The following is a 19,171-nucleotide window of genomic DNA, read 5'->3' on the forward strand; positions in this document are numbered from 1 at the left end:
TGTATAATAACAACTATCTGAGATCTACAGTGAGACAGAAGCAATTGACTGGTCTGGCCAGAACTGCAGTTCAAAGCGCTCAGATTCTATAGAAAGAAGAGAGTTATGATGTAATTTTGGAGGGAGAGCTTAAAATATAATTGTACTTATAACTGGTGTGAAGAATATTGGAAGCCACTTCTTTATGTTTTTATATCTTTCTTTATATCTTTCTCTTTTTTTTTCTTTTCATTTCTTATTACACTTTCAGCTTTTTATGTTATTTCTTTCTTTTTCACTTTTTCTGTTCTAATTTAGTTTGTTATGGTTATTATTGTTCTTAAAACTTTTAATAAAAATTATATAAAAACAAGAACAAAGTGCTCAGATTCTGAATGCTGATAAACTAATAGCAATATTTACAAGACAGAAAATAAAGAACATATCACCTCAGATATAAAAACAATTTCTCTTTCTCTACCAAAGAAGAATTTGATTTTTAAAATACTGTATACAAGTAGTAAGTATTTAGATATCTCTTCCAGGTACATCTTTAATTTTTAGTGCAGATTCTGGAGGTATTCCATTTTGAAAACATAGTGTTAACATCTCTTTTTGCAGGAATCCATCAGTGTTCATCTAAGACTGTGTGAAGGAAAAGCTCCAAATCAGGTGTTGCTTTGGGCCCCCAAATTCCTTAAATTCTCCTGATGAGGAGCTGAGGAAAGTGCTAGAACATTAGTATTGGAATGAGAAGAGGAACATTTATGAATCACATTTCCCTGGGATTTCTTGAGCCATCTACCTAAGCTTAATGATTATGTAAGAATGACTTCTGTGGTATCTATCCTTCCCAGAGGTTTTCCCAGCTGCCCCATCATGTGCTTAGTAAATCTTTGGAGGAAATACCCAATGCTTGGAGCTCTTCTGTGTTTCTGGCATCTGTCAGCTGTCTTATTTACTTAATCCTTGAGATTCTTCTCTCTCAGTTAGCATGGCAGGATTCTGCATATATATTATACAGTAAGTCTACTATCAGAGACTAAGTTAAGACCCCTGTTATTAGACATGAATAAATTATATTTTGATTTATTTGTGTATCACTCTGAAAAGAGGTATTGAAGGGAGATATAGAAATCTCTTAATAAATAAAAAGTATATTTGATGTAGTAGTTAAAGGCACTAGATTAGGAGTGGGGACACTTGAATTCTAGTCCTCCTTTAGGCACAGAAGCCAGCTAGGTGATTTTAGGCCAGTCACTTTCTCTCAGCCCTAGACTGGGAAATCAAAAAACAAACAAACAAACATCCCAGAAGATACTAGCAAACCACTTCTGAAAATATTGCCAAGAAAACTGCATAGACCTGTTCATGTAGTCACCCAAGAATCAAGGCTGACTCAAAGGATCATAACAACAATGTTCCTTAAAACTTGGATAATTTCGCTTTAATCTTCAAAAGGAATGTCCATTAAAAACAAATGAAGAAACCCATTGGAGTTCTCTCCTTTAGGCTATGTGTCTTAAAAGACCTAATTAATATTGTTCAGAAGTAGGAAATCTCTGGCCTTCAAGGTGTGGCTGATCTAAAAGTTCCAGCAACCCTTATCCTTGGTCAGGATGGCTGTGGCTGCTAAAAGTTGTACTTTTTGAGAGACATAGCTTCTCTACCCCTGGATAGTTGATGAGCAAAATGGAGCATTGTTCAGCCTGAGTTACAATAAACAGATGCTTATTCCTTTCTCCCTTGATAACCAAAGCCTGTAAAATCAGTGGTCATCAGAGCTTTATGGCCATTCAGCTTGGACTCTATGCTATTAACTGACCAAGGATATAGAAACTGGACCTGTGCATAGCAAGGAAAAGGTTGACATGCTTGAGAACCAGTTTGGCTCCCATTTTTCATGGGTTTTGTGAAGAAGTTAATCACTCCTTAGCTAGTAGAGGAGTTGGTTTGATAGCTTTGATCCAAAGTAACAATTAGATGGCTTTTGAAAGTTCTTGTCTGGAAGAGCTGTTAGTAACACGGGAACTGGAAAAAATTTGCCTCAACCATACCTTGAGATATTTCAAGTCTTTATTCTTTCATATTTTTTTTCAAGAATTGACTGATTTATCAGAAAAAAGGACCAGGCTTTTTCATAGATATTGAACTGACCGCCCTTCCCCCATTGGGATTCAGAATGAGAAGAGAGATAGTCAGGCCAAAGAAATCAACAGTTCTGACATCACTGTACTTGGATTGCTATCAGAGTTTGGAATAATGGCTGGATCAGATGGGAAAACTGAAGGCTTCAGTGGTTGTTGAACTGTGTGTGAATGGATGCAAACTGATTTACCTGTTTGCATCCATTCACACACGGCACTTACTGTATTATTTGTAAGATTTATATTCTATCTTTCCTTCAGGAGCTAAAGATGGCATACATATATACCACTTTCTCCTTCAATTTCTCCCACACCACCAACCCTGGAAGATAGATTGGGCTGAGAGTGACTGGCCCAAAGTCACCCTTCTAAGTCGTGTTTGTTTACTGCAGAAAGCTGGTTTGCTGCTGCTGCTGCTGTCATTAGCAGCAGGCAACAACAATCTGTTTCCCCCTCTAGCCAGCAAATTAGCAGGTGGTAGAGCTCCCACCAGTTCCACATGATCACTGCGAGGGAGGGAGAAGCAAAAAGTCTTCCCATTTTCCTAGCAACCCTGGTGCAGACTGCTGATTCCCTTCTAACATTAATTGGGGCGGGGCAGGGGAGGGGAACCAGCAGTCTGTTCCATGCTGACCAGCCTGGGCACTAAGGTCTTCCAGCATCTCTGCAAGTCAATGTTTGGATTTCCTTTCACTCTTTTCTGGTTTTATGAGAATAATGCCATGAGTCCTTGATGGGATACAATACTTGATTCAGTTATGTAGAGATCTGGAGTGAATCCAGGGTTCTAATAATTAAATCAGGATCTCAGCTGCAGGTGCAATAGTGGTCTTTAAAACTTTGGGCACCCCTGTATTTGCCCCATGTAGGACAAATGACATCTGAAACAGCTTTGCTTTAGGATGGCTACAACAGTAGGGTAGTTCTTCATACAGCTACGTGCCTATGATTAATGTAAACATATTTTACTGAATCCAGTTTTCTAGATGTGCAAGACACACTGAACCCTAATCACATGAGCTGAGATTGCACAATATGTCAGGCTCAGATGTGGTTGGCTGGTTTGTGGTTCAGTGTGTGCTGTCCAAACAGGCTCAGCACAGAGTATATGTTATGTAAGCTCATATCTGTTGGTGATTAATATTAACTTTTATCCATCTGATAAAGATGAAAAGCATGTTTTCATCTACAATAGGGTGGGCAAATTATTTCTTCAGGCCTTCATTCTTCTCATGGCACAAAAGGGCTAAACTGGTTTTGGACGGTCTTATTCCTTGAGACCAGAAGGATGCCATTTGGGCTTTGCTAGGTGAATGCTTGCCTTATTCTAACATTGTGGTGGAAGGCAGCTTTTGAGGCTGAGTAATCATGGCCTCCTTGGTCTGTCATACTGACTAGCAATTTGGGGAGTAGTAGTCCCAACACAAGAAGAGACTAGTGGAGGAGAGTACCAGGCTGAAGAAAACTACTCTAGCCACCAAAGGGGTCTAGCTGTTAAGTGGTATTAAGGAGAGGCCTATGTAATGACCACTTAAATATGCTCCTTGGGCCATCCACTAGTAACTCCAGGCATAAACAGCAAAGCAGAGGAAATGTTTCTCTTCACCTTACACTTGGTAAGAGTTGGACTCAACCTATTTCAGTTGTAATTGAGCAAAGGAAACATCTAATTAAGTCTGGCTGAAGATGCAGGGTGTATCTTTGTGCAGTCTTCTGCCTGAGATCAGAATGCCTGTTTGCCTCTACCTAAGTTCTGCTTCCTTGTTTGCAATTAAAGCAAATGTATAAGACTTTGCAATCTCAATTGCTCTCTCATCAAAATAAGTAGTCCTTCCCTTGAATATCTATGCAGGGATACAGTGTTAATCTAAATGTGGTCCTTATGGAAAGAGGTGCAGGATTGGGAGCAAGGAAATCTGAGTTGCAGTCCTGCCTGAGGCACAGAAGCCAACTGGTTGACTTTGAGCCACTCTTTCAGCCTTAGGAAGAATGCAATGGCAAATTTTGACTTCCAAAAAATGTTGCCAAGAAAACTGCATGGACTTGTCTATGTAGTTGCCAGGAGTCAAGACTGATTCAAAAATATGCACACAAAGGCTGTTAGCCTCCACTCTCAGTATCAAGTGCTTCTTGACCCCCTTCCCAAATCTGAAACTGCACTCTTATTGTTCCTTTTACACAGTGGCATCTCAACCCTTCCCTCCCTAGCTAGAAGAACGAGATTTACATGAGTCACCTCCAGTCATCATTTAAACTTCTTGGGCCATCTTTTGACTATAGAGCTATCAGTGCTCTTTTGTCAGTCTTGATCAGATAATGCTTCAGGGCAACCTTTCCTAATAGCCCTGCTGCATGAAATTAGATGGGAAACCAATAACAATATGGATAGGTGGCACTAGACAATTCAGTTTGCCACTATCCCAACTAGTTGTCTTGTAAATCCATAGCTAGGAGCTTAAGTTCCATGTGATTCCATATGAAGCCCAATATGCTCAACCCAAGTTCTGTGTATACAGGCTCTACAACTCAAGACTATCCCAGAATCTTCTGCTATATAAGAGTTCCTCAGCAGATTTCCTGAAAGAAGGAAGTTGGCAAAATGTAGTACCATGCCTCCAGATTTTTAAAAAGGCTCTAAAAACAAGATTGAATTGGCAGCAACTGCATCCATCTACTGTTTAGAACAGCCTTCCCAGCAGCAGCGTCTGCAGTGGGGGGTTGACAATCTCAAAATGGCAGGTGATTGAAGCCCTGCCCCCTTTTAATATAACGCATGCATTGCACACACTGGAAAGGGATGGAGCTTGGGCCACGCGGTGGTGCCTACCATTTTCACCCCACCCCTCCTTGGACACTTCTGCCTCCAAGATCTGAACCCTCCACCTGTCTAGGGCTAAAAGGCCAAGTTGAAGACAGATCATTCCAAAGAGAATCTATCCACGTGGTTGCTAAGAATTGACATCAACTTGCTGGCCCTTACTCAGTCACAACATTTCTGCCTACTAGCTATGCAGGCTGGAATTCTGGGATTTGTAATCAACACATCTGGAGGGTAGTTTGTTGGAGAAGGCTGACTTTTGCTAAATAGGAGTAGCCATGCTAATCTTTTACAGAAAATAGCAACAAAGAGCCTTGTGGCACCTTAAAGACTAACAAATCTATTATCACATAAACTTTTGTAGATTATGCAGGGATGACTGCCTTTTCAAAAGAATTATATGATTTTTAGGTGATGTCATGTGGTGCCAGAAACAAATAAATGTCATCAAAAAGTACAGCATCCTCACCTGAAAATTCCTATCACATGCAAGAACATAGAGATCTTTAAAAAATCCAGTAGTTTTGTGAGATTTGGGGCATTTTTAATTAAAGAAACAAACAACCCCATTTATTAATTGATTCAGTGTTGGAGGTCAGTGGCACCCTCTTGTGGGTGTTACTGGTGTCAGTATAATCTTTATAGTCCTGCAAGATGGTTTTTGATGACTGAAGAGATTAATATGGGCAGAGATGGGCAGTCTAATGTACGACTGGATCTTTTGCATAAATATAAAAATGGCTGTTAGGCACCCATGTTTTTTTTCTGCTTCTTGATTCTCCTGGCCTTTCAGCTCTTCATCTCCAAATCTTTGCCTTGTCTTGTCCAGTTGTCCTGAACTACTTTGTCCAGTACCATCAAATCCCTGCAGGGGTAATTCTAAATGAAACCACCTGCAAGAGCAACCTTTCATCCTTCTTCCATCTACCCCCCATCCTTCCTGTTCCTTAGTTTCTATGGAAACCGTATCTTGGCAGTGTTGCTTCCTGGACCAGCTTGTTCTGGGGAGTGGGCTGGGCTGAGGAAGGAGTAGGCAAGCAAATATCTGAAGCGATTTTACAAAATATCCAAAGCAGATGCTATAGGGCCATTACTAATAACAATACTCATCTAATGGTGAGGATAAGGGGAAGGAGACTATGGCAAAATGTAAGCAGTTTTACAACCTGAGACAAAATAACACACTGTAATCATGATGTATGTTCCAGCAGCTTGATGTTAACAGAGTATCTTTCATTTTTCCATCCATGCAAAGTAACATGTATGGTTTACCAGAGATATATTGGGAGGCCTGACCTTTGTGTCTTGATTTTTCCATCTGTAAAATGGGAATAAAAATGACCAGGATGTCATGGTAAATAAGTACCATCACAGCTACACTATAAAATATTTACTATGGTAGGCATGGTGATTACAATGATTACCCCATTGTAATCCCAAACTCATCACTTTATAGTTATAGCTTGTTTGCTTTCCATTAGAAATCCTGTCATAGTGATTCCCTTTTTACAGATGTAGAAAGAAGGTATGATGATTTACTCAAGGCCATTTACTGAGTATTTGAAAGAACAGCGATTCCTGCAGACGGATGGATGGATGGATAGACAAAAAATTAAATAAATGCGCATATGTTCTTTTTAAACCTCAAATCATTGGACCATGTATTATTTACCTCTGCTATCAGAATGTTTTTGTTACTCTTACCTTATGACATTGCTTCACTGTTCTTATTTCTTTATTTCTTTTATTTCTTTATTTAAAATATTTGTATGGCTGCCCATCTAAAAACATAACTCTTACAACAATAAAACCCAGAACTATAAAAATCATAACATTTAAAATCATAAAACCAAAACAAAACCTGGCACCTCAGTCAACCCCTGGGGATGCCCCACAACCAACTCCAGACATCCTCACTCTATTCCAGCTCCTGGGTAAAAAGCCAGGTCTTGATGGCCTTCTGAAAGACTAAAAGAGTGGAGGCCTGCTGAATTGCAGCGGGGAGGGTGTCCCATAAGGTAGGGGCAGCCACAAAAAAGGCACACTTTTCTTTGCCCATTTTATAACAATATTTAGTTGTTTATGTCATCTTATACCCACTCTTCTGCTTATTGAGTACCCAGAGAAGTTTAAACCACATATACCATTGAAAGCATCAATTAAATTTGTTTGCAACAGAGTAATTACTGAAGGCAGTTGTCATTAAAAAAGAGAAGCAGAAATAAATATAGTGTCTCTTGGAATACACACTTTTTCAGCATTTGCCTAAAAGTAATAAAACTGGGAGCCAGATGAAGGGATGGAAAAAGGCTCTTCTTTTATTCATCTTGTAATCCATGACCATGACATGGACAGCAAGGCCCCCACACCCTGGATCTGTGACACTGGAGATGCAAACTATACAACTAACACACATATAGTAATTCTTGTCAGCTCAGAAGAGTTGCTATAAGAGAAGTTATGTGACCTGAGAGTGTGATATACAGTAGAATAGTGACTTGAAGCTGCACAATGGCACACATATGGCCATAACACAATACGATTGGGCAGATGCATGGAGAACCTGTGAGGTGGCAAAAGTAACCATGCCTTTCTTTTAATTTTGACCAGAACTTCTCTAATTTGGTGAGAACTTAAAAAAAAAATCTAGAACAAAAAGATAGTACTTACAAAGGACATACTGCTTAGAACTCAGGACCCCTAATCTACTTCAAAATAGCATTGTCCAGCATTCTAGGACAAGGAAGACAAGTCATAACTGACATAATGAAGAAAAGGAATTTAGTGTCTTACTCCATGGTCAGCCTTGCCTCAAGCATGGCACCAGAAAAACATAAGACATGTCAGCAGAGGAATTTTGAGATCTCTTTCATAGGTTTGAAGGAACACTGTTGCCTTATTGCTGTAGTGCCATTGAGATATGTTAAGACAAAATACCAACCACATAGCCAATGAGTAGAAATTCTGGGAGTTGTAGTCACCAAAACAGAGTACCCACATCTGGGGAAGGCTGCTTATAATAAGCCAAACTGTACCAGCAACTATCATGCAACAAGACCGAAAGCACAAACACAATAAGCCATGTTACCTTGATGAGCTTGAAGAAGGTTTCCAAGATGAAGATGAGGGAGATGAGGATTGAGAAGATCTCCTGAGTGTAGCGAGAGATGTAGCGCACCAGGAAGCTGCCCTCAAAAGCCACCACCAGTATCACTATCAGTATCAGCCAAAAGCCAATCCAGACTCTTCCCACAATGTACTCAAAGCCATTATTCTTACAAAACTATACAGATAGAAATGGAGATGGGGGGGAAGGAACACAGAGAAGAAATCATAGACAGTATAGATGAAATGCTAATTTTCCTGCCATTGTTTTCTTTCTTTCAAATAACTTTGGGAGGAGTATTTGTCATTTGTACTTCCACTTCAATGAGACAGATATCTGAATCCTATCAGCCTTTCCAGGTTGATATCTATGAAACTCCTATCTTGATTAGTTGGGAATTTTGGGATTTGCTGCTGAACACATTTAATAGGATAGGGAAAAATTACCTATGTACGTTTTTCAAGCTTATAATCACAGTGATGAAGCTTCAAATTTAGTATCTGAGAGGAGATTTAAGATATCTGAAATCTAGGTTTGTCTTCAGAAGTTTTTTATCATTACAGCTTTTCATAATGCTATCCTCCAAATGTACTGTACTTCAATTCCCATAACCACAGTCAGCCCAATCTTTGTTGCACTAGTTGATTATTATTGGAGTTTAACCTTAATTCACGTTATCAGACTGGAAAAGGTACAGTATCCTATTACTATGGAAATAAGACTGAGAAAACATGAACATTGGCAAATTCTTAACAACATAGGAATAATTTTGCTAGATGAAAAACTGCCTGATTAGAAGTCAGCTAAAAACTCCCAAGAGAGAGAAGAATCCTCTTTATTACTGTCTCCAGCACCTAGTAATGTGAGATATACTACCAGTAGTCATGGAGGTTCTTTCATCTCATGTCTCACAACCATGAATTGCCCATTCATTTCCGAAATTGTCTATTCTGCTTTAAGCTAATGGCCATCACTATGACTGAGTTGCTTAGCCATAGTTGCTTAAGCCACAATTTGCTGAGTACACACAACACACTAAACTATTATTTACAAACCACAATCAATGGAATCATACAAACTATGCTCAGATGAACTACGTTATGGCTTAAGGCAATGGGTGATCCAGTTGCTATCTTGCAGCAATGATCTGGGCCGCGTAACTTTCCTCTCAGCAAGTCATAGTGATTTCTAGCAGGACACTTACTGTATAAAAGGCTTCTTCAAAAACCAAAAGGGGGCCAGAGAATCCCACTACAAGCAGAGGTTGAGCTCCAAGCAAGCAGAAGAGTCCACTCTGAACTGCAGTGGAGAGCAGAAGCTCAGAGACTCCAATCAGACGGTTTGTCTTTTCAGCTGGAAACAACAGGGAACAATTAGCAAAAAAAGGACAGGCAAAGGCCTTCTTCCATCCCCCTCTCCCCAACTCCAGGAGTCAGAGATCCACATGGTTTGGGATTAGTTGCTGTCTCATGCGTGCATATTTCTCACAAGGGAAGCATGTTTTCCAATACAAAGTCCTCCTAGTCAGACATGAAACCATATCGAACAAACACCTCATAAAACTTTTTTCAAGCTACTTTCAGCTTTCACTGGGGGAAGAAACCCTATCTCTAGCCCAGTGTTTCTCAACCTTAGCAACTTTAAGATGTGTGGACTTCAACTCCCAGAATTCTCCAGCCAGAGATTTCTGGGAGTTGAAGTCCACACATCTTAAAGTTGCTAAGGTTGAGAAACACTGCTCTAGCTTATACAGATCACTCAAATTTATTTATTTTTCAGTGTACACATTTTAGGAGGCAGCTGGAAAGGATAGGAAGGGCTGGCAGCCATTTTTGGTGATGGAGAGAGAGAACAGTGCTTGGTTCAACATCATTCCTGCAATCGCTGCATGTCCAAAGGGCTTTCTGAAACTGCAGGGAGGGTTTAGATGGTGGAAATGATGGGGGTGTGGAAGTGCCCAGAGATGTGGTTGAGATCTTGATATTTATCAGGGATCGATTATGTATTAATGGCAGGCGCGACCAGGTGATCAAACCCTCACCCCTTTTTAATGTGCGTTGCACACATTATATATGTTCAAAAAGAGATGTGGTTCTTTTATGATATACATTGTAGCAATACATAAATCCCCTCTAACACCCTCCAAAAATAATTAAGTAACAGTTGCATGATTGAAAACTGAAGCATCACACAACTGGAGCATCCTATGAGGCTTAGTGGTATGGAAGCTGAATAAATGTTTCCATTTTCCACATTGTTTTTCACTATTTGCTTTTTATGGAAACTATTTTGGGCATAACTTAGTGGAAACCTGATATGTGTTTTAGCAAGATGAATAAAATATCTTTTAGTAAGACTCCTTTACTGTTACCAGATGTCCGGCAAAAGGAGGACATGTCTTCTGTCTGGCAAGCATAGCCTTAAGGTCAAATATTATCTGGCTTTTTGAGCATCTTGTTTTTTTTTTAAAAAAACTGGACTATTTTCACTACAGTCATCATTCAAACTTTTGTGTATTGTGACCTTGTAAATTGTCTGCTCCTTTTTTTCCCTTGCCCATTGACAGACTCAAGAGCCTAGATTTACATCATTCTATAATCACTATATCTATAGATCACATAACTCGTCATACATTTCTATGGTGGAATTTGGAAAGCTCATTGTCATCAGTTTATATTATCACTAGCATATGTTCTTAAAAATATTTTGTTGGAAAAATATTGCAATTGAAAAATCAGTCTTTCTGATGCTGGAAAAAGTAATTTCATATACATGTAGACCTAAGTACATTTTTTGGCAGTTTTTTTGCTTAAGTTTTGTTGTGGATGCCAAGAAAGTTCAACAGTTAGTGTGTCCTCCTTTCCCCATTTGTCCTCCTTTCCAATTGTCCATGTCCTCCTTTGCCTGTCCAGATATCTGGTAACTCTACCCTTACTGTTTCTAGCTTTGATCTGTATCACCAAACTTGGAGAAAACAAATGATTTGGCATGTATTATTTTACTAGAAAGGTTTGTGCTAGCAATACTGGCCAGGAATATAGTCCTAACACATCTGGAGGACTCATTTGAAGACATGCTGCTTTTCCTTTGTTGTTCTGTCTGGCCCAGCAGAAAGTTAATTCCAGAGCATTTTCTAAAAGTGCCACCCTCCTGATCTTTAGTTTGTGATTATTTATCAATGTGGTGCTAATTTCTCTTACCAAGAAGGCCTCCAAAAGTAATGGCAGGAGAAAGGGCAGCAAAGTAGATGAAGATGACTGCAGCCAGGCACTGCGGGTTCAGAGCATCCGTGATGTCACTGAGATACTTGGGGTACCGACGTTTTATGTCTTTCACTAACCCCCCAAAAATCCTTCCAGTTCGGCGCAAGGAGTCATCAGAGTCTTCTGGTTTGATGTCATGGCCTTTCAGTTCATGCTCTGCATGTGACAGAAGAACAGAGGAAAGGGGAGGTTTTCAGAGGGAGTGATGTCTTGGAATGTGAGCCCGCTTCTTTGTGGGTATGTGTTCTAGATTATTTGGCGGTCTCTGGAGTTATTTCATTCATAATCATGAATGTATAATACAGAACTTTAATATCTGAGGAGCTCCCAGCTGAGTTATCTGGATAGACTATGAGCCAAGGGCATCTACTGGGGGTGGGGGTGTCAACAACATCAAAATGGCAGGCAGGGCCAGTTGATTGAAGCCTCTCCCCTTTTTAATGTGCATTGCACACATTACATACATATAAAAAGAGGCATAGCTACAGTCACCCGGTCGTGCCCACCATTTTAATATAACTGAACCCTCCTCTCCCTCATGGGTACCCCTACTTTGGGAGAGATGTCCAGGGTCCCCCTAAGCAGAACAATATGATATCATGAGGCTGGCCCGCATTTTGAAGCAGTAAGCATTAACATCTAAAGGGCCTCTCTGCTCCATCCCACATCATTAAGTCAAAGAAGTGTTTAACCGTCATAGCTGGGGCCTCTTCTTTTGTCAGGGTTCCTGGTACGTTTATTGGTGGCAATGATTGCACATATGCAGAACTGAATGGCTGAATTCAGATATACCTCTGCTTTGCCACAAAGCCAGAGAGCAGAGGTGGACAACCTGTTGATCTCTAAATGTTTTTGAACTCCCTCTCCAGAATCCTTTCCATACAACGTCCAACAACATCTGGGAAGGCCATATGGTATTTGTTCATACCAGTTCAAAAGCAATGCTATGTTGGAATCGTTGTGGGAAATTAAAAGTATGGCCAGACCCACCCACTTGGTATTGCTCAGACTGCTGGGTCAGGAGAAGAAAAGGGGATGGGGGGGTAGGGCACAGCAGGTTCCAGCACTAGGTACTGCTGGGGATTGGGGTCCTGGCATTACCTAAAGATGGTATGTACCAATGCTGGCCTTGTATTGGATCCAGAGCTCAACTCCAGAACCTATCCATAGTGACCAGGATCAATTCCAGAATATATACAGGGTGTACCAAAAGTCAGGCCCCATAGATCAATCACAATATGTTTTATTAATTTTTTTTCAGAGAAAATGTTTTTGTAATTAAGAATGTTCAAAGGTTATGCATCAAACAGATATGGAAGTATTTAAAAGAAAATGGCAACTAATTTGAACATTTAATATCATTTATATAATGTTGCCTACAGGGCCTGACTTTTGGTGCACCTCATATACATAGATATGTACATACATATATAGTAAAGATATGTGACACTGAGCTCATGCATACTGTAGGATTTAAAATTAAAAAATCCTATTAACACTCTAAATTTTAATTTACATATATTTCTCCGGTTTGCATAATTATTTTTTGCAAAATCATTGACAAGAAGAAAAGGTATCCAATTCTCATTTTCTGAATACTGGCAATGCAGTCTTTCTATCTCTGCCCCGCTTTGTGTCCAGATTTCCTCAATGCATTTCATACATAGGATTGAACCTGTGGCCCAGGTTTGGAGGCACTGCTTTTTTGTAGCAGTGCCAACCCTCTGGAATGACCTTCCACTAGAGTTTAGGTTCACGCTGACTATAGGTGCCTGCTTGAAGCAGCTGAAACTGGAGCTCCTCTGGAGAGCATTTGGGACTTGATACCTGGGTTTTTTGATGTCTGTATATTTTTTGTATGCTTTTAAGGCTCTGTTCTTGTTCTAATACTGACCATGAATGTTTTAGTGGTTGTGTACTCAAATAAAGAGAGCCAGTTTGGGATAGTGATTAAAGGCACTGGGCTAGAAGCAGGGAGACTATGAGTTCTAGTCCTGCCTTAGGCACAAAGCCAGCTGGGTGACTTTGGGCCAGTCCCTCTCTCTCAACCCCAGGAACAAGGCCTGCCACTTCTGAAAAATGTTGGCAAGAAAACTGCAGGAACTTGTACAGGCAGTTGCCAGAAGTCAAGGCTGACTTGATGGCACAAGAAAGAAAGACAAAACTTGTAAAACTGCTGAAAGTCCTGTGGGATTGTGGTGGGACATAAATTAAATAAAGACAGACACTTGGGAAAGTTTGTCGCAGGGGGCAGTGGCTTTGTCAGGATGCTGATTTTGATACTCAGTGCCAATGTCTGTGATTTTGTGGTACAATTATGCAAACCTCTTGTTCTAGTAGGTAAAATCAAGCCATCCCCACTCATCTTGAATAAATATGAGGCAGCACATCTTCCAGACTAGTTTCTCAGCAAATTCCCATCTTAAAAACAAACTAAAATATGTACCCCTCTAGTCCTTCTTGTAGAAGCGAATGGTATAAACTTACATGTGTCTTCTTAGAAGGAAGTCATGCTGAGTTCACTATGCCTGACTCCTTGGTAAGTAAGCCCAGAACTGCAGGCTAAATCAGTGTTTCTCAACCTCAGCAACTTTGAGATGTGTGGAACCCATGAATAGGCTGGGGAATTCTGGGAGTTGAAGGCCACACATCTTCAAGTTGCTGAGTTTGAGAAAGATGGGCTAAATGATCCTCCTGCACTAAGCCATACCTAGGTCTTTTACAGGCTCCTCTTCCAGTTTCTTCTCGGCTGGGAGGTACCTCTTCCTTAGGAAATCCTTCTGCACTGGCAACAACATCTTGAGAAGTCTTTCATTTTGGATCTCAGAGGGTGGGAGGACAATACAACAGTCTAGGAACTCATCCAGACTTTTCACCAAGTCCTGTCTTCTTTCGGCCAAATAGGAATCATTGCGAAAAACCTACTCCCAGAAAGAAAGGAAAACAGTACTCAGGGAAGCACCGTGTATGTGTGTGCGTGTGCATGTGTATCTGCGCGTACTCATTTTCAGAGATTGTTTCTCCACTCTGCATGATTCAGTACTCCTCTGGTAATGTAGATAAGGGACAGGTCCAACTCCCATCAACAATTCATTTTAGGTTACTTGTTAACACTCCGTAGTTCAGTGAGGAGTTAAGGTGATTTATCGATCTATCTGAAATACTTCTCTCTATCAGATTATGATGAATCAGTGAATGTAGGCAACTCTAGATGTTAAAACCAATGAAACTGAAAAATAAACTGTCCACAAGCAAGTTCTTACTACGACAATTTCTAAAATAAAATGCCTTTGCTATTAAAGCTATACGCTCTGAAATGTCTGTATTAAAAGCTGTCCATTTTGCCTGTATTGACAAAAATTTGGAGGTGCTTTGCCAAAAGTTTTCAGTGGTGAGGAACTTCTGTCAGCCTGATGGCTATACAGTTCCCTCTAGATCTTGCATGGCAGTGGTGGAGAAAGTGAGAACCAAGAGGACAAGGCCAAAGTCACACTTCCCAATTTCAGACACTTTTATCCATGACAGATGCCGTCCCATGCAACAATTAGCTACTGAAAAATCCATGGAATTTCTTTTCCAAGACAAATCATTGTGCAAGGCTCTGATATTCTGAACTGATCAAAGCAGCAGAGAGAGAAGAGTTAATCTTGCCCGTCCAAATATGATGCCCTATCTGTGGTAATAGATGGGAGGCTTATTAAAAGCCTAACTGCTCCACCTGCTGGTTGGAGAGACCTCACAGTCCTATGATTTTCTATACCTGATATAAATTCTAATAATTATAATGATCCCTCAAATAATTCAGCCTCATTCTGGGCATTTATGCTGGTGGAACAGCAGGGAGGCCTTTTGGGCCTTCATTCTTCACTCCATACTTGTTGTACCAGATTTCTAACTTTGATTCTGGTGCCATTTGATTTAATTTTTGTCCTTGTCAAGGAGAGTTTTCTTCAGCATCAGAACTACAATGGGCATGCACTGAACTGCTTCATCTCAGAAACTGTCAGAGGAAACTTTCAGCCTAGCTCTCAGCTTATACACGTGGGTTTCTCCCTGTTGAATACTCACCTGCTAATCCTTTCTGAAAGCAGGAAATGCCATTATTTCCTCAGGCCACTTGAATGAATGAGGGATTCCAACTTACCCTTTCAGACATCATAGTTGAGATGGCTCTCCCAATTTCATGGTAGCTAATGTGGGGAGAATCAGGGCCCAGAACCACAAAAAGGAACCTGACAGGGACAGGAACCTCCAGGACAGAGTCCAGCTCCACAGCCTCCTTCAAGCGTACAAAGGCCAGAGTAGGATGGTCCAGGAAGGTGGCACAGCCTGAAGGGAGGATGGATGGGTATGGGACATAGTTTAGGGGCTTTGGCACAAAGAGAGAGAGGAAGAGAGAAAATGCGGGCCATTGGCAAAAGGGAAAGGAATCCAAGCAGAGGCAAAGGGGGGGAAGAGAAGGGGAACAAGGGAAGAAAAGGGGAGACAGCAAAGTGAGCAAAGTTTGCAATCAAGTTTTGATAAGCTAGATAGAGAAGCAAAGCACAGTTCCTGCCAAAGACAAATATGGCTTCTTCCTGGCCCAAATGCACAAGAAAGCAAGAATCAGCAGCGGGTAACAAAACGTCTGCAAGGAAACAACCAAGCTCAGAGAACCCCAAGGACGCCACAGTTCAACCCTGAGCCACACATATTCGCTTCTATTGGCAAGAATTTCCATTCCCCAAACTTTTTAAGATTAGCACACATTCTGTAGAAAGAAGTAGTGCTGGCTCTACCATTAGGCAGAGAGTGGCAGCAATATTAAATTATGGGATCTGACAGTTTCAGAACTTCCCATTTATTAGTACCTTAATCATAAACATATTTTAGGCTATACCTAAATGGTTATGGTTCAAAAAAGAAAAGAATGGTAGTAAGAAGAAAGATGTAGCTGTGAGGAAATACTTTGCTAGTCCTTGTGGTTGAAAAGGCTAGCAGTAATGCAGGCCAGTGTTTCTCAACCTTGGCGGCATTAAGATGTGTGGACTTCAACTCCCAGAATCCCCAATGCTGGCTAGGGAATTCTGGAAGTTGGAGTCCACACATCTTAAAGCTGCCAAGGTTGAGAAACACTGATGTAGACTGAGGCCCTGAAATCAAATGTATTATTCCTTCTCTTGCTTTCTGATAGCTATCTGGAGATCTTGGAAGCAAGTCAGAGCACTTTTCATGCCTGCCAAATTGTGTTAGACTCTTCCCTCCCAAGACAAAGACCTGGAATAAGAACAGCTTTGTCTCTTATTTCCCAATTAACCCTATGTGGATTGATTGCTTCCTACAGATTCTGGTTCCAATGTAGGGCTGAGTCAATTGCTTTGGGGTAGTACCCCTAGTCCTTACTATCTCACAAACTGTACATATGCAGAGTCATGTAGGTCTCTGCGATAAATATATAAGGTGAATCTAGACTTCCCTGCTCCTAGATCTGCCTACCCAACCTGGTGCTCTTTTTTGTATTAGATTTTAATTCCTGACTAGAATGATGGGGATTGATATAAAAAATAACTGGGAGTCCTGTTTGGGGAAGGCTGATTTTGATTTTTTCTGAACAGTGCAGAGACAAGAAAGTTGGGAGCCCAGCCCTGTAGACTAGATATAATGGTGGTTGAATTGAATTACCCTATCTGGGCTGCAGAAATCTGGATGACTACTAGATGGCAGCAACAAGGCACAGAAATCTCTATCTTTCATCTCCAGATGGTTTTTGTAATCCAGATATGATAACTCTAGTAAGCTGAGAAGCCCTAAATTGAGAAGTTCAGGAATAAAACAGAGAATGTATTCTAATATGTGCTCATGGGAAGTGCTGAGAATTGGCCAGAAAAAGAAAGGAAGGCCTGGTATACAATACTGCCTTGGAATTGCTTGGAATTTAAGAATCAGTAGCTCAAACTGATCATTGTATCAGTGCTAATGTCAACAGATCAAGCTGTGGTTCATATTGCAGGAAAGAAGTCAGTTAAAACAGTAGCTACTCCTATATTGTATATAAATCTACATAATTTAATAACCTAGGAAAAAGACTATTAGCTTACCTATCTGCCCAATCATTCACAATGAAAGATCACGATCCATGTAACAGCACTCTCTCAGGTGATTTTATTCCCACAAGGCAGCAAATGATTGGCCATTTACAAATCTCACAACATCCAACCTGAAATCTTATCTAATGGGACATCCTAGGATCCCTTTTTGAAGAATCCCCTCATTGCTCTCTGTGTCAAAGATATTATATATATTCTGCTGCATAAGACCACGGGCCCTTTATCTTGTTTTCAACAGCGGCTACTTAAAGGTAAGGCATAAAATCAACAGCCCTCCTAAATTATTTGTGCCAAGAAGGCTTCCCCAACCTAATGTTGGGATTGCTACTCTCATAAGTCCACAACCAGCAAAGACCAAACTGGTTGAGAATACAGGTGGCCCTCACTTAACGACCACTTCTTCAGTGACCATTCCAACTTACAACAGTGCTGAACGAGTGATACTTACAAGTGGTCTTTGTACTTATGATGGTTGCAGCGTCTCCACACTCATGTGATTGCAACCTGGGCACTCGGCAACCAGCTCACAATTACAATATTGCAGCATCCTGCAGTTATGCAATTGCTGTTTGTGACTGTCACTGCCGGCTTCTGACAAGCAAAGTCAGTGGGGAAGCTGGCAGGAGGTTGCAAATGGCAACCACGTGATGTTGCATTTATTGACGTTGCGGGATTCGCTTAATGTCGGCAACTGGAAGTGTCAGAATTGCTATCGCTAAGTGGTGCGGTCACGTAATGTCATGCTTTCCGACTACGTCGTTTACTGATGGAAATTCCAGTCCCAATTACCATAGTTAGCGGAGGACTACTTGTACCAAGAACTCCAGTCCCAACACATCTGGTGGCTGTTGAATTGGGGAAATCTGACACTGAGATTTGATTTAATTAAAATAAGCCTACTTCAATGGCTCCATAAAGTATCATATATAGAATTATAAACCAGACCAGCTAAATGGTGCACCTAAGCCCAGCATATCTTTTAAAAAGTATTTAAAGTATATTTTAACACAAATAAAACAAAAACATGACAAAGAAAATACTATCTATTATCTGTCTATTTACAAACATACATACATGCGCACCCATCGACATATGCAGTGGATCATAATAAATATACATTTTAGGCCTATACTAAGCACATCCAGTTTTATGTTTCCCATATTTTTTAATAATGTCCTGGGTTAATAAATCTTTCTTCAATGGAATTCATCTAGGCTATACCGCTTGTCCAATCTATTAAAATTATCTTTATTTACTGTTAGAGCTGTGCAGTGATCCAGATTTGAAGGGGAAAAAATGATTCGGAGCGGTTCCTTAAAACAGCTGCATCTTTTCCTGGATTGTCTGGGAAGGGTGGCTGTTGCATGATTCCAAGAAATAAAGTCCTTGATTTAAGGAGGTGCCAACAGAGATTGTAGGCAGGCCCACACATGGTGCATATCATCATTTCCCTTTGAATCTGGATCACTGCCCAACCCTTATTTACTATACTTTTGCGGGCCAAATTTACCGTCGGTTTTTCTGCTTATGCTGTCACCCATATTCTGTCATATCAATGCATAATTTTCAATCCTTTCAAATTATTCCAGGAATTTGACAATAGCTTGTCTTGTTGCCAATAAAATATGTCCTTTTAAGATTAGGTAATGTAACTGTGAATTTTGCCTTTCACAGATATTTAATAATGCTAATAAAGGTTAATGGTTTTTCTTGTCTAGTAATTATGCTTATTTCAGCAAATAACATTTTTCAGCATGGCTTTATTTTTCCAC

The 19,171-nt window shown here is 40.4% G+C and overlaps 1 protein-coding gene across 1 annotated transcript in view; it reads right to left on the bottom strand.

Moving 5' to 3' along the window:
• SLC4A1 (solute carrier family 4 member 1 (Diego blood group)) overlaps positions 1-19,171 on the bottom strand; it is a 63,904-nt gene that overhangs the window by 16,228 nt on the left and 28,505 nt on the right. The window contains exons 10-14 of the mRNA XM_007425338.4: positions 15,458-15,642; positions 14,024-14,234; positions 11,251-11,469; positions 9,255-9,403; positions 8,033-8,227 (exon numbers count right to left, since the gene is read on the bottom strand). Coding sequence (XP_007425400.2) covers positions 8,033-8,227; positions 9,255-9,403; positions 11,251-11,469; positions 14,024-14,234; positions 15,458-15,642 — 959 coding nt within the window. The remainder of the gene's footprint in view (positions 1-8,032; positions 8,228-9,254; positions 9,404-11,250; positions 11,470-14,023; positions 14,235-15,457; positions 15,643-19,171) is intronic.

Source organism: Python bivittatus, unplaced genomic scaffold (genome assembly GCF_059951505.1).
Source record: "Python bivittatus isolate LINGU-HERP-01145 unplaced genomic scaffold, Pbiv_v1 ctg000410_np1212, whole genome shotgun sequence".
Taxonomy (NCBI): domain Eukaryota; kingdom Metazoa; phylum Chordata; class Lepidosauria; order Squamata; family Pythonidae; genus Python; species Python bivittatus.